General features: G+C 45.7%; 1 protein-coding gene across 1 annotated transcript in view; it reads right to left on the reverse strand.

Moving 5' to 3' along the window:
- Positions 1–15,834, reverse strand: part of STAB2 (stabilin 2) — a 1,783,079-nt gene that overhangs the window by 50,768 nt on the left and 1,716,477 nt on the right. The window contains exon 66 of the mRNA XM_069629923.1: positions 7,660–7,770. Within this exon, the coding sequence (XP_069486024.1) occupies positions 7,660–7,770 (111 nt within the window). The remainder of the gene's footprint in view (positions 1–7,659; positions 7,771–15,834) is intronic.

A 15,834-nucleotide genomic window follows, 5' to 3' on the forward strand; every position in this document is an offset into this window, starting at 1 on the left:
GCCTGTTCACTCGGGTCCTGTTGGGTTACTCTCCTCTTTTACCCATGGGGTTCCGGGTCCGCGTCTTCAGTGAGTGCCCCTGTGCGCCTTGACACCTGACGCCACCGGGCTTCTCCCTCTCCTCAGCCCAGACCACCCTCTCATGGCTGCTGCCGGCTCGTGCCCCAGGGGATGAAATTAACGAGCGAGGGGGGGGGCACACCCACACACTGACGGTCGTCGACCCCGGTCCCCAGCCCACCTCTCAGGCCAATACTAAGCTCTGCCGGGGGGCTATAGAGGGGACCCACTTCTCTTGGTCTCTCCTCCAGTCCGGAGACCGTTTTCTTCTCTGCCACCGTCTGTCTCTCCGGCGCGGTCTTGCTGGGTGGGAGACTCAGCCCACTCCTGAAGTGGCGAGCCAGGAGTCCTCCTGGGTTCCGCTGTCTTCCCCCAGCGCTGTTCCAGACAGCCAGAGATAGGGGCACTCCCGCTTGCAGGTATTGCTGGCGTTGGGCGGACCAGGATATCGCTCCGCATGTCGCCCCTCCTCCACTCACACGGTGTCTCACGCGGGCCTACGGTCCATGCAGCGCTCCCCGTTGTTCCTCGCCTGGGGCACTCTATAAGTCACTGTTGCGCCGTCACCTTCTCTAATGCTTCCTATGCTCATTACATTATTCCACGGGGAAAAACGGAGCGGCAGGGGCCAGGATCTTCAGTAGGATTATTGAGCCACCATCGCCGGATCTTTTCAGGCGGCGGCTATCTTGTTCAGGCGCGCAACAGCGTCCCAAAGGTTTTCTCTGTTCTAAAATACAGTACTTGCAAATTAGGACAAGGTCAAAGATTGTCAACGGTAAAACTGCAACTGGTGGTCCAGTTTACATGTTTAGTTCTCATGTTAATAAAGTTTTTATTTACTCTTATAAATATTCTCATTGTGGCCATCTGTAACTATGTTTTTAGGCAAGGCAGTGACACCCTCCACCCCCCCTGCCCCCCCCCCACAAACCTCATGCTGCTCAGCTACTCTGCTCCAGAGCTTGGCCCCGGAGACAGATCTCTTTAATGGAAAAGAATTGTATCCAGTTAGCAGAGACTGCTGAGAAGGTGGGTATGTAGTTGAATTAGCCCATGGACCGAGGGGATGCCTTCGCAATTATTATTATTTAGGGTATTTATTGAGCGTGGACCTAACTTCGGGAAGCAATGTTAGGGGGAAGAGAAACAATCATAGGGGGAAGAACAAGGTTAGGGAGGAGAGAAACAATCATGGGGGAAGAACAAGGTTAGGGAGGAGAGAAACAATCATGGGGGGAAGAACAAGGTTAGGGGGAAGAGAAACAATCATAGGGGGAAGAACAAGGTTAGGGAGGAGAGAAACAATCATGGGGGAAGAACAAGGTTAAGGGGAAGAGAAACAATCATAGGGGGAAGAACAAGGTTAGGGAGGAGAGAAACAATCATGGGGGGAAGAACAAGGTTAGGGGGAAGAGAAACAATCATAGGGGGAAGAACAAGGTTAGGGAGGAGAGAAACAATCATGGGGAAGAACAAGGTTAGGGAGGAGAGAAACAATCATGGGGGAAGTACAAGGTTAGGGGGAAGAGAAACAATCATAGGGGGAAGAACAAGGTTAGGGAGGAGAGAAACGAGGGAGTGGGGATTTAACAGGGGAGGGTGGGCAATTGGCAGCATGGAGGGAAGTCAGTGGGGAGCAGATCACCGAGTTTCAGGTAGGGTGCGGTGTGCAGGGTGTGTGGACCTAGGTGTTAGAGAGAGGCCATTGCTTGAAGAGGAGGGTCTTGAGCTTTTTCCTGAACTGTAGAAGTGAGGGGGTAAGTAGGATTTTGATGGGGAGAAGGTTGCAGGGTCTTGGGGCATAGACAGAGTAGGCCTGTCTTTTCTTTTATTTCCTTCCTGTATGGATTGCTTATACAGTCCCACCAATAAAGATAATCAGACAATCCTCCTGAGAACCCACGGGATAACGGGTATCAGTGTAAACGCATAATGGAGGTCAAAGACCCACCCCACCAGAAATAGATCCCCTATTGCACCCTTCACTGGGAATTCCTTTGAGCAGAACAGTCTGCACTTCTCGTTGGTCCTCGTGGGAAACAGATCCACTGCATGGGTACCCAATAGGGTGAAGATCTCGTTGAGAACTTTCGGGCACACTTCCCACTCATTTGAGACTGTGCTCTGCCTGCTCAGAACATCCGTTAGCCCGTTCTCCGCTCCCGCTAGATGGGCAGCAGAAACTGAGATTTGGTTCTCCAGCAACGAGAAACATAGCTGTAATGCCTCCCTGCATACGCCCCCCGCTTGCTTAGGTAGTACATGGCCACTGTGTTGGCCATCAGAATGAGGATGTGTTTGCCCCTGAGGGAAAGCACAAAGGCGATCAGGGCCAACCTGATCGCCCACAACCCCAGTCGGTTGATGTGCCAGTGGCATTCCACTGGGGACCAAAGGCCACTCACCTGCAGAACCCTGCAGTGAGAGCCCCAACCCTTCAGGGATGCAAGGTGACCACCTGGGCCATGGAGGCCAAAAGGATTCCCACGCCATCCTGCTCTCTGCTGGCCCACCAAGAGACGTCGTCGGCCACCGACGCCATTATCCTGAGAATGTCCTTCATGGCGTTGAAGTACTGGGAGCACTGATCCCTTAACAGCCACTGCAGAGATCGCATCCGGAGCCTGTCTTCTGGCACCACAAAAATGCTGGTACCCATGAGATTTAAGAGGAAGAGGAAGCAATTGCCTCTGGAAAAGCTTGATCATTTGCCTGACACCAGTGACTCTTTCTTTGGGGAGGGGAAGCCTTCACGACCCATGTGTCCAGGATTGCTCTAATTAATTGAAGCTTCTGCATTGGTGTAACATTGGGACTTCTGGAAGTTTAGGGGGAAGCCCAAACTATGAAGCAGAGAACAGGTTTCCTCGAGCTGGGTTGATATCTGCTACAGAGATCTTCCTCAGATCAGCCAGTCATCCAGTTAGGGAATACGTGAACGCTGGATCTCCTGAGGTGTGCCGCTACCACTGCCATCAGCTTGGTGAAAGCCCTGGGCTCAGAGGTTAAGTCAAAGCGGAGCACCTTGAACTGATAGTGAGTGTCCACTATGACAAATCTCAATAACCGCCTGTGCTTCAGATGAATGGACACATAGAAGTAAGCGTCGTGAAGATCCAGCGATACCAACCAATCCTGGAGCTGTAGGGCTTGGAGAATTTCTTTCAACGTCACCATCCTGAACTTTCCTTTCCTAATCAATTTGTCCAAGGTCCTGAGGTCCCGGATGGGATGGAGTCCTCCTCCTTTCTTGGGTACCAGAAAGAAACAAGAGTACCAACCCGATCCTCTCTAGTTGGGTGGCACCACTTCCACAGCACATAATAATAATAGGGCCCTCAGTTTTCCTGGCGCTCCTGTTCTGGTTGTTGTGGAGGGGTGGATGGTCTGGCTGGTGGTCCTTTTAGAGAAGGTAGACAGTACCCCCATATGATGAGCTACAAGTCCAAGCATCAGAGGGTATCTCCTTCCGCCTGTCCCAGTGCTCAGAGATTCTGCCTCCAACCGGAGAAACATTTGGGGAGAACTCAAAGTGGCTTAGCGGCTGCTGGCACACCTGCTGCCGCAGTCTGCTGGTGCTTAGAGGCCCCTCTACCCCGTCCACGACACGAGAAATACCTCTGCCCTTGCCTGGCTTGCGGGAGCGGTTGCACAGCTAGTCCCATGACTTAGTAGCAATCTTGGAGTCTTTACATTTTTCCAAAGACTTGTCAGCATTAGGGCCGAACAGGTGCTCACCATCAAATGCCATGTCCAGAAACTCGGCCTGGATGTTAGGTGAGAACCATGAACTGTGGAGGTAAGCCGTCATCTAAAGCACTGTGGATGTCCCCATGGTATGCCCAACACTAACTACAGTTTCCAGCACCACCTGAAGCGATTGACAGGTCACCTTCTTCCCATTGTTAATCATTTCCAGAAAGCTGTCCCTCACCTCTCCAGCCATGAGGTGATCCATCCATTCTGCTATGATCCTCCGCATCCCGTGTGAGTTTTTGGTGAAGGTGCAGGATGCATTTATTGCCTTCAGGACCATGCTCCCTGATGCAAATATGTTCTTGGCCCGGGCATCTGTCTTCTTGGACTCCGTGGGAAGGTTGGAGGTGGATGTTGACGGTCGCAAGCTCACTGTGGTGGTTTGAACCAACAAACCCTCTGGCTTAAGGTGACACGACAGGAAGGGTAGGTCTTCCCTGGCTATTTTGTATTTCTTTGAGAGATCTGGGTCCAGAGCTGGTGTAGAACACGGCTTACAGCACAACGTGCTGATGGGGTCTGATATGGCCACATTAAATCGGAATGCCCTTTCAGTTTGCATGCTTTTGTCCAGGATATCCACAAGGTCATATTTAGCAAGGGGCTTGGCCAGGGCACCCATACCCAAGGCCAGGATAACTTTTTCCACTGTCGTCCTGTACTGAGCAGTGGGGTGTCCATAGGGGGATGCTTGCTGCAAGTGAAGCTCAGGGTAGGTGTACAGTCCACTTGCATCATGCAGGCCTTCAGCCAGGGCCAGGTTCGTGAAGAAATCAGTACCCCTGTTTCCCCCCGCTTATGAGCTCTATTGCAAAAGGGACCGGATCCCCTTCTTCATTTTTAAATCGATCTCATGGATGCTTGACCACAGATGCCGATGAGATCATTCCTAAAAGGTCTCTCTGTGCCTATTTCTGGAAGGACACCAGCGCCAATGTCGAGTTCATGGGCGTCAAGGTCGAGCTCAAGGGCATAGGACCTGGCGCAGATAGCTTGGCGCTGGAACCACCGGGCACAACTGGTGCCTGACCTGCCTGTGGCATTGAGATCGGAATCGTACCCGCTGCAGCCTATTGAATAAGCTAGAGCATTTGCTCCTTAAATGCCTCCTACTCTTCCCTTAGGGCAACCAAATTTGGACATGGCTTACCCCGCTTCTTTCGACGATTCAGAGTCGAGTCTGCACCAATGGCATCTCTTCTTTTTATGGGAGGATGAGGAGGAAGAATGGTGTCGCTCGCTTCGGGAGTGCAAGCCTCTCTTCGCCTTCTTGTGGTGCCTGTCCTCCCTCCTTTTTGGGCATTTATTATTTATTTTATTTATTGGACATTTGTATGGCGACTATACAGAAGTGCTTCCAGGCCCCACAAGACAAAATAGGGGTGGGGACAAAGGGAAAAAAACAGCATTAACGGTCGTCCTAGGCCATGTGACATTCTTACTGTGCAAGTGTGAAGACAAGAAGGGCAGCGGATGGCGGAGGGGGGGCGCGGAGAAGGGGGAAAGGGCTTGGATGGGGGAGGTTAGGAAAGGGTGAAATGCAGGAGTGGGAGCCCAGGGGAATGAGAAAGGGGATCCACAAGGACAAGGGCAAGTGCCGGGGGAAGTGGGAGAGGGTGGACGGGGTGGACCAAACTCAGGCTTGGTAGGGATGCTGGGGGAGACTGGTCAAGGAGGGCCAGGCCCCGTAAGACTCATAAGGGACCAGGCACCAGTCTGAGCAGCAGAGGGAGATTATCATGGGAGTGTGAGAGGGAAGGAGCAAGAGAAGAGCAAATTCTTGAGAAGTTTCCGGAACTTAAGAAGATCCAGCTCAAGTCTGGGGGAGGGGATAAGGCCATTCCAGAGGGAGGCTCCTGCCGAGGAAAGGGATCTTCCTCCCACTCTCTGCTTGGAGAAGCACCTGACTTGCAGAGAGTTGGAAGCTAGAGGACCGAAGAACTCTAGCAGGGAGGTATTTAGGGAGAGAAAGTAGGATATCGAGAGGTCCCAAGCCCCAGACAGCCTTGTGGATGATGCAAAGGGTCTTGAATTTGACCCTTGTGGTCACCGGGAGACAGAGAAGGGATTCTAAGGCTGGAGAGATGGAGTCTCTGGGCTTGAGGCCAAGAATAAGTCTTGCAGTCCTACTCTGGATTAGTTGAAGAAGGCGAAGGGAAGAAGGAGGCAGATTGAGAAAGAGGCTGTTGCAGTAGCCCAGCCTAGAGAGAACCAGAGCTCTGGAGACATTGAGCTTCTGGGGGAAGGTGCAAAAAGGGAGAATGCCTCTGAGGAGGTGAAGCTGAAGGTTGGACTCCTTGGCAAGGTCTGTGATGTATGGGGAGAAGGAGAGAGAAGAGTCAAAGATTACCCCTCTGTTTTTTGCCTCACAAGAAGGTAAGGGGAGGGGACCCAAGGAGGGTGGCCACAGAGGGAGAGGGAAACAGGGAGAAGGTGTCCCAATGCGAAGGATCTCTGTCTTACTGGAATTAAGGCAGAGCTCATTAGCAGAGCACCATGCCTGAATAGTATTCAGGCAGTCAGGTATGAGAGAGGAAGGCGGGGGTAGAAGGGAGCTTAAAGAAGAGCTGTGTGTCGTCAGCATAGCACTGGAAGTGGGGATAGAAGGTGGATATCAAGTGGGCCAGAGTGACAAGGTAGATATTGAAGAGCCATGGCTATAGGATAGAGCCCTGAGGGACGCCACAGGTAGAGAGTGAGGTGGAGGATAGGAAAGGGCCCAATTGCACTTGGGAGAGTTGGTTTGAAAGGAAGGTCAGTCATGCCAGTGCCCCGTCCGTGATACCAAGGGTGTCCCAGAGACGATTTCTGAGGATGCATGATTGACCGTGTCAAAGGCAGAGGAAAGATCGAGAAGGATCAGAACAGAGGGAGAGTTTCAATCCAGACATGGGGCCTTCGGTGTCATGACCCGACGACCTGAACGTGAAACGCGCCAGGGACTTTGACAGAGGCTGCCCGAGCAATAACTACTACGATCGTTCCCAAATAGACTTCGGGTTCATTTGCTGGCAGGAACTGCACTGCTCTACATCATGTTCCTTCCCCAGACATCACACGTAGATACCAAGGCGGGTCCGTGATGGACATCTTCGAGCCATAGGCTTTGTAGCACTTGTATCCCGAGTCTTTAGGGCCAGACATCTGAACAAAGATCAAACAAAAGATTTCTCACTGTAGAGAATAGTTCAGAAAAACACTGTGCTGAGTGCACAGAGGTACGGGGGCGCAGTGATGTAATATATATGCACGACCGACGTCACGTCCGTAGTCGCAAAGTGGCGAGGTAGAGGGAAGCCGAGTTGACGGTCAATGTCGAGTCATACTGCACTACCGTTGAAAAAGTTTCTTCCAGCTAACGCTGGATGGATATCTATCAAATGAGGAATCTGTGGTAGAATGCAATCCACTGAAACAACCATGTTGGGAATAGGCTCCAATGTGTATGGCTTACTTGCATAGCATTGCGTTGGAGCACATATTGTTCTACATGTCAAAGGGGATGCTTCAGAGTGTTATTGATCTGATAAAACAGTTCTAGATCATTGATAGGTCAGTGCCAATGTGAGATTATTGTGATTCCTCTCATTCTTGGTGCAAGCGCAGCATCTCGGATACGCCAATGCTTATTCACTTTTTTCTAAGAGTTGCAGTAGCGAGCCTTCGAAGAAGTACAGCAAGAACAACAGACATTTGCCATCAAACGGGTAAAGATAAAGAAGCTCATCCTGAAAACGGACAAAACCACACGCAACATTATCAATTTTTGCGTATAAAGAAAGAATGTGCTACGGAATGTACCATTTGCAGCAGACATCACATATAGAAAGAATAACTTACGGCTGGAACTGGTGGAGCACGCAAGGGCCCGGAAATGACGTGGATTACTCCATTTGAGGCAAAGTAGTCCCATTGAAGAATGGTCCTTCTTTCCACGATGCATGTCAAATTCTGGTATAGGGAAACAAAAAGGCAATTTCTTTGGTACTTTTGCTGATATTGCTAAGCAGAGTTTGATTTGGTTTGTGAATTTCAATGCACCCCATGAGTAGGATTGACTTTTCTCTGCATTCCCTGTCCCGATCCCTCCCTGGTCCCTTCCCTGTTACGTTAAGCTGTCCTTGGGTTCCAGCTGGACCTGAAGTGGTGCTACTGGTTATTGAAGCAGCTGCTGTCCAATGGTGTGCTTCCTGCTTTCACCAGGGACCCAGCAATTTCTTTATTTATGTATTGAATATTTATACAGCGCCTGTACAGCAAATGGTGTTTCCAGGCACCACAAGACTAAAAAGTGGGAAGGGAGCTGGGGAGATAAACAACAGTACCGGTTCTACTAGGCCTTGTGACTTTCAGATTGTGAAAGTGAAGTAACAAGAAGGGCAAAATAAGGGGGTGGAGCTGCATACAATGCATAGGGGGGAATTAGTTGGAGCAAGGCAAGTGCAAAGGGGTTCCCGGGGTGGGGACTACCGAATATATGTGAGGACGGGAGAGGACCAGACTTAGGTGGGATGCTATTCAGGGAGGGCAGTGCTGATAAGGGGGAGTGTTGGTATAGACTGGTAAAGGAAGGCCTGGTAGCCTGTAAGACTTATAGGGAACCAGGCCGCAAGTCACAGCGGCCTGGTGGAATTAGAGACACAGGGCGGAGAGGGAAAGATGTAGAGAAAAGCCGGGCCTTGAGAAGTTTCCGGAACATAAGGAGGTCCGGCTAAGGTCTGAGAGGGCCAGGGAGGCTATTCCAGTGGGAGGCACCTGCCGAAGAGAGAGATCTAGCCCCCACTGCCTACTTGGAGAAACGTCTGATCAACAGAGTTGGAGCTAGAGGACCGAAGGGCTCTAGCAGGAGGTATTTAGGGAGAGAGAGTTAGATATAGTGGGTCCCAGGCCACAGAAAGCCATGTGGAAAAGCACCCAGGAAGTCCAAGTCCCATTTCAGTCACTTTCTCGCCTTGAAGCACTTGTGTATAGGCGCGTTACAAATGCTATATATACTCCCCCTCCTTATCTGTACATTTCCATGCTTGTTTTTGTGTAACTGCTATTGCCTGTATATTATCTGTAACCCTGTAACTGAAGCCTTGCATATTCTGTACTCCTGCGCCCTCTTTCCCTCGGGTCTGGTGCGCATTATAAATGAATAAAACAAACAAAACAAACAAAGCTATATCATATCATATCATTCCCTAGGGCTATGTGTGATTTGACCAGGCACCAGGTCTTCACAGCAGCCGGAAGAAGTGCCCTTGCTCTATTCTCAGTAGCAACACAATACCAAGCCCACTGGGGTATGATGCCACTGTTCCCAGGGGTCAGATGCCCTCATGCCTCGGTTGTCCAAGGTGTTGGATCTGCATACATCTACTACACCGTCTTCTTCTGGAAGCCTCTGCTAATGGTCTGTTGGACTTTGGGGTCCCGTCTCCAGGTGTAAAGACTGCATCTAAAGAGGGGGAATCTACTACTTCCCATGCACCAGGATTTTCAGCAGTGTGGTGCTGCGGAAAGACAGGAGTGTTTTTGGATAGGCTGCACCACCAAGTGAAGCAGCCATCTTAAACTGTGACCGCCTCACGCTCTAGATCACAGTTCACTTAAAGGACTTTGTCAACCGTTGCAATGTCTTAGTCATATAGTTCCTGTAAGGCTGGAACGCTGTAAAGACAACATCACTGGCTCTTAATGAGGAGCTCCAGAAATGTCCAGAAAGTGAAGGCTGTAGGAGATAGTGAAGGAGAACAAGGGCTCCATGAAACAGTGAGTAGGCAAGAGGGAGTCAATCAGTGACCATAGATTGAGGGCTGCTTCAGACAATCGTTAAGAAAGAAGGAGGGATAAGAGATGCAGGAAAAGGTAAGAGTATTGTAAACATGGCAAGACCAGAGAATGATAGACGAAGGACAGGGTGAAGAAGAGAGAGGGAGACGTGGAATGACAGAATTAGCCGAACTGCACTTTACTGTACCAATTAAGCCATTCAGGCGTCCATTCTGCAAGGCTTTAAATGAGCTTGGACATGTTTTCTGAATCAGGCGCTTACTAATGAACCGGCAGGTATTGCTTAACCACTTACATAGCCAACCAAGCTCTTAATTTTGCCAAAGGTAGTCCTATCGGGGTGGGATTGTCATGCAGACTGTCCCATATGCGGGTTCCCATCACTCCGGTGCCAATGCTCCCCTAGGTTCCCGTCATTCCAGTTCCCCTTCTGCCCGTTTACCCTCACTTACCCAGTCAGGGCGGCAGCAGCATGGTATCCATTGGCAGCGCACATGGAGGCAGGCGGTCATGGATGGTCGTCCGAGGTCCCTGCATCCGTTTCTCCATTGGCAGCTGCCTTAGCGTCTTGCAACAGTTCAGCGTAGCCTCTGGCCCAGCTCAGTTCCGCACCACGTGACCAGGAGGGGCCAGCCGGTTGTTGCTACCACAGAACACGTGATGCAGAAGCGCTTGGGGGACGTGCATCACGTGACGCAAAGGTGTTTGATCACCTGACTACCCAGTGCAGTTATATGTCAGGTCTCTTAATAAATCTAGGAAGTCAGTTAGATAATTTCTACTTTACTGTATGTTGATTGTTTGAGTGGTTTACATTTTCCTTTAGAATTGGTTTGGCCCTTAACTGCTGTCTTCAGAGTAATGATGAAACCCCAATCCAAGATGGAGGTTTAGAAAAGGAGTTCTGATTGGTTAACTGAATGGAGGGCAAAAACAGGAGTTCTGATTGGGTAATGAACTGGGCTAGGTTTGATTCTCAACATTCTAAACTGCCTTTCATCAATTTAGTCTACTGAACAGGTCATGTTTTATTTCTCTCTCATCTTTTTGGTCCTTGTGAGAATTATCTGAGAAAAGTATTGAAGAAAAGAGAGGAATTTACATCTGAGTCAAGTCTCAATCAACTCCTTCTGAAAAAGTCAAGAGAAGATAAATCTAAGAGTCAAGTTTATGACAGAACCCTAAGCTAAGTATACTTCATGAAATTTCATTTTTTAATAACTAGTTTTTTTTGTACTATATTTTCAGTTAAATGGAGACAAGTTTCCAGTTGCTTTAAAATAGGAAAAAAGGTTCGTGTTAGTTTGATAACATGTCCATTTTCATAAAGTTAGTTTCAGTTCAACTCGCGAGCACGCGCGATTCAAAGCAAATAAACTTCAAGGTAAACGACATGTTTCTATATGAAATGGTTTCGTGTTATGTCTGTAGATTTAAAGGCACATTCGCGCGCAACTCAAAAGTAAATAAACTATATTGTGAGCAGCTCCTGCGTTGGACTAAAGAAAATTTGCTACTTGACAGAATGAAAGGCCCAAGTTTGTTTCTTCGCCTGAGCTGCTGAGACCTCATCCCAAATTAGACATGGAAGCTTTGGGGGATTTGATTAAGGAGTTGAGAGAGGAAGTGCGAGTTTCAATAAATGAAAATGTTATTTTAAATAAGAAAATAGAGGAGTTAAATATAAAAGTAACTCATATTCAGGAAATGTCTGAAGAAAGGAGGATAGAAAGAAGAGAACAAATTATTATGGAACCTCCAGTTTTAGAGAGGGAAGGAGTTGGACAGATTAGAGAATCTGAATTAGGAGCAATAGGTGGTTTGAAATCTTTGATTTTACCTGTACCTTTGGCTCCTCCTGAACGCTTTTCTGGAGAAGCTAAAAGATTTCAAAATTTTATCACTCAGTGTGAATTACATTTTCTAAGTAGAACATATGTTTTTTCTTCAGATTTATCTAAGACCACGTTTATGATATCATATCTTTCAGGAGAGGCGGCTAGTTGGGAAGGACTATTGGTAAAAAGAAAAGAACCAGCATTATATGATTTTAAGTTGTTTCAGGAAGAGTTTAGTAAAATTTTTGATAAACGCCAAGAATCTTTACAAGTTGATGGGGAATTACTGGAGATAAAACAAGGGAACAGAGAGTTAGTGAGTTATATCACTCAGTTTAAAACTTTAGTTATTGAAAGTAATTGGCCAGAGGAAAAGAGAGCTTCATTGTTTTACAGAGGATTGAAGGATGAATTAAAAGATGCTTTGTCGGGAATAGTAAATAGACCCACCTCTTGTGATGCGCTAATGGACCTAGTCATACAAATAGATTATCGTTTAAATGAAAGGAGAATTGAGCGTAGGAAGGGCGATATTTGGCAAGAAAGTAAATCTAACTTTAAATCAGATAGATCTAGACAAGAATTTGTAAATAGGGAATTGAAGTCTAAAGGTTTTGAGGGGTCGACAAAGAATCGAGGACCTCTTTCAAAAGAAGAATGAGAAAGACGAAGGAATAATAATCTCTGCCTTTATTGTGGAAGGAGCGGACATTTTCTTGGAAATTGCCCTTATACTCCAAGAAAGGTACAAACTTTCAGTGGCAAGAATCATCAAGTGGCTAATACTCTACAGGCAGCAGTTCCTCATATTACAATAAATGTATCCTTGATTTTTGAAAATAATTTGGTGGGTAGGGTGTCCAGTGGTAATAGATTCTGGAGCGACTGGAAATTTTATGGATTGGCAAGTAGCGAAAAGTTTAGGCATCCCTCTAGTTAAAAAGATTTTGACTGAGCAGGTTAGTTCTGTTGATGGATCTGCATTAACCTCTGGTCCAATCACTCATGAAACATCTCCTTTGATTATGATTATGGCAGATAACCATGGAGAGGAATTGGTTTTTGAGATTATCGATGCTCCACAATTGAAGATAATTTTAGGCATGCCTTGGCTAACATTTCATAATCCCTTAATAGATTGGGGAAGAAGGGTGATGGATTTAAACTCCAGTTTTTGTAAGGAACATTGTTTTGATGTGAAATTTTCAAATAAATTGCAAGTTGAAGATGAGAAGAGTGCCAGATTTTTAGGAGAAGTGGGATCAATTTTACATTCACACACCATTGGAGCTGTTATGGGAGAGTTACCAGATTGTTATAAAGAATATAGTGATGTTTTTGATGAGGTTGAAGCAGGAGGTCTTCCTCCTCATAGATCATTCGATTGTAAAATCGATTTGCAACCAGGAGCAACTTTACCTTGTAGAGTCTATGCATTAACTGAAAAAGAAAATGATTATCTTAAAGAATATCTCTCAGAAAATTTAGCAAAGGGATTCATTAGGCATTCTCAATCACCGGTAGCTTCACCTTTATTTTTTGTCCCTAAGAAAGAAGGAACATTAAGAACTTGTATAGATTATAGAGCACTTAATAAGGTAACAGTTAAAAATAGATATCCTCTTCCTTTGATTTCAGTAATGTTAGATCAAATACAAGGAGCAGAAATTTTTTCTAAGATGGATTTGAGAGGGGCTTATCATCTGGTTCGGGTAAAAGAAGGAGATGAATGGAAGACAGCTTTCAAGGCGAAGTATGGATTATTTGAATATTTAGTTATGCCGTTCGGCTTATGTAATGCTCCAGCAGCTTTTCAGTTTTTTGTTAATGAAGTCTTACGAGAATTTCTGGACATTTTTGTTGTTGTCTACATTGACGATATTTTAATTTACTTGCAGAATCTAGAACAACATCAGAATCATGTTAAATTGGTTCTACAAAAGTTGAGAGATAACCATCTATTTGCAAAACTAGAAAAAAGTCAGTTTCACACTTCAACCGTTGAATATCTTGGTTTTGTAATAACTCCTGGTGGTTTGGAGATGGATGACAAGAAGATTCAAGCGGTTAGAGACTGGCCTTCTCCTACCAAGGTTAAGGAGGTGCAGAGGTTTTTGGGCTTTGCCAATTTTTATAGACGTTTTATTGAGGGTTTCTCTCTAATAATTACTCCTATTACTAAACTTCTTAAGAAAGGAGTTAAGTTTGTTTGGGATAAAGAAGCTGAGAAAGCGTTTCAGATCTTGAAAGATAGTTTCATTACTAAACCAATTCTCTTACATCCAGATCTCTCTAAGCCTTTTTTTGTTGAGGCTGACGCCTCCAATTTGGCTATGGGAGCAGTTCTTTCTCAAAGGCATGAAATCACTGGACAACTTCATCCGGTTGCTTATTTTTCCAAAAAGTTCACTTCAGCTGAAATCAATTATACTATCATGGATCGAGAGCTTTTAGCTATTAAGCAGGCCTTTGAGGAATGGTGCCATTATTTGAAAGGAGCCAGACATACTGTTACCGTTTTAACGGATCGTAGAAATCTTTTATTCTTGAAATCAGCCAAAACTTTAACACCAAGACAATTAAGATGGTCTTTGTTCTTCTCCGATTATGATTTTATAATTACTTTTAAACCCGGAAGACAAAATGGAAAAGCAGATGCGCTTTCTCGTCAGTTCCCAGGTAGTGAACAATTGAAAGAAATTGATCAACAACCTATCATCTCTTCTGAACATTTCATTGTAGCAGGAATTAGTGAAGCAGGAAGTTTATCTAAAGAGATTTTAGAGTGTATGACTGCAGAACAAATGAATGAATGGGTTAGAATGGATCCAGTTAGAAAGATAAAAGATGGGTTACCCTATTTTGATAATAGATTATATCTTCCCTCCGAGAAACTTCGAGAAAGGATTTAAATAGATTGCCACGAATCCAAGCTCTCTGGTCATCCAGGTTTTAGAAAGACCTTAGAGTTAGTCAGGAGGGGATTTTGGTGGAATTCAATGAGAAAAGACATTTTAAATTTTGTTAAAACTTGTGAAACCTGTATTCGTTCCAAATCACAAGTTGGTAAACCATTTGGACTTTTGGAATCCTCTTCCAATACCACCACATCCGTGGCATACCATTTCAATGGATTTCATTGTCGATCTCCCTAAGGATCAAGGTTGTTCTACCATCTTGGTAGTGGTAGATTTACTTACCAAAGAAAGCCATTTTATTGCAATTAAAGGAGAAGTTACTGCACATAAATTAGCACATTTTTCACAAGACATAGTTAGATTGCATGGATTACCTAGTCAAGTGATTTCTGACAGGGGGGCTCAATTCATTTCAAAATTTTGGAAGTCTTTTTGTAAGAACCTAGGAGTGGAAATACATCTAACCTCTGGATATCATCCAGAGAGTAATGGTCAGGTAAAAAGAGTAAATCAAGAATTAGAAAAGTATTTGAGATGTTATCTACAGGCTGGAGACAGTTGGGTAGACCTAATTTGGGTAGCAGAATTTGCATACAATAATTCTACAAAAGATTCTACATCTATGTCACCTTTTTTCTGCAGTCGTGGTTTTCATCCCCGTTTCCTTAGAGATCAGGTTGAGAAAAATGTCAGTAGTCCAGCAGTTGAGATTAGATTACAGGCAATGAGGGAGAATTTGAACAGAGCGGTTAAAGCTCTTCAACTTAGTAAAGCTCGCTATAAGCGATTCGCAGATTCCAAGCGCAAATCTGGTCCAGAATTTAAGGTTGGGGAAAAGGTCTGGTTATCTACTAAGAATCTTAAAATCAAGAGCAGAACTAAATTTTGTCAAAGATTTGTAGGACCTTTTGAGATAGAAACGGTAATAAATCCTGTGGCAGTAAAACTAAAACTTCCTGAAAACTTAAAAGTACACCCAACATTTCACATTAGTCAGTTAAAACCATTTCTTTGAGGGTACTAGATTAGGAACCCCTCCTAGTTCAATTTTAGTTGAAGATAAAACCGAAGAATTTGAGGTCAGAGCCATTTTGGATTCTAGGAACAGTCGTGGGAAACTCCAGTATTTGATTGATTGGAAAGGATTTGGTCCAGAGGAACGTTCTTGGGAGTCTGCTAATGATGTCCATGCTCCAATTTTAGTTGCCAAATTTCATAGAAAGTTTCCTCTCAAACCTGGTCCAGGAGGGAGGGCTTGGAGAGGGGGTACTGTCAGGTCTCTTAATAAATCTAGGAAGTCAGTTAGATAATTTATACTTTACTGTATGTTGATTGTTTGAGTGGTTTACATTTTCCTTTAGAATTGGTTTGGGCCTTAACTGCTGTCTTCAGAGTAATGATGAAACCCCAATCCAAGATGGAGGTTTAGAAAAGGAGTTCTGATTGGTTAACTGAATGGAGGGCAAAAACAGGAGTTCTGA

This window comes from Ambystoma mexicanum, chromosome 12 (genome assembly GCF_040938575.1).
Source record: "Ambystoma mexicanum isolate Mex_15411 chromosome 12, UKY_AmexF1_1, whole genome shotgun sequence".
Classification (NCBI taxonomy): domain Eukaryota; kingdom Metazoa; phylum Chordata; class Amphibia; order Caudata; family Ambystomatidae; genus Ambystoma; species Ambystoma mexicanum.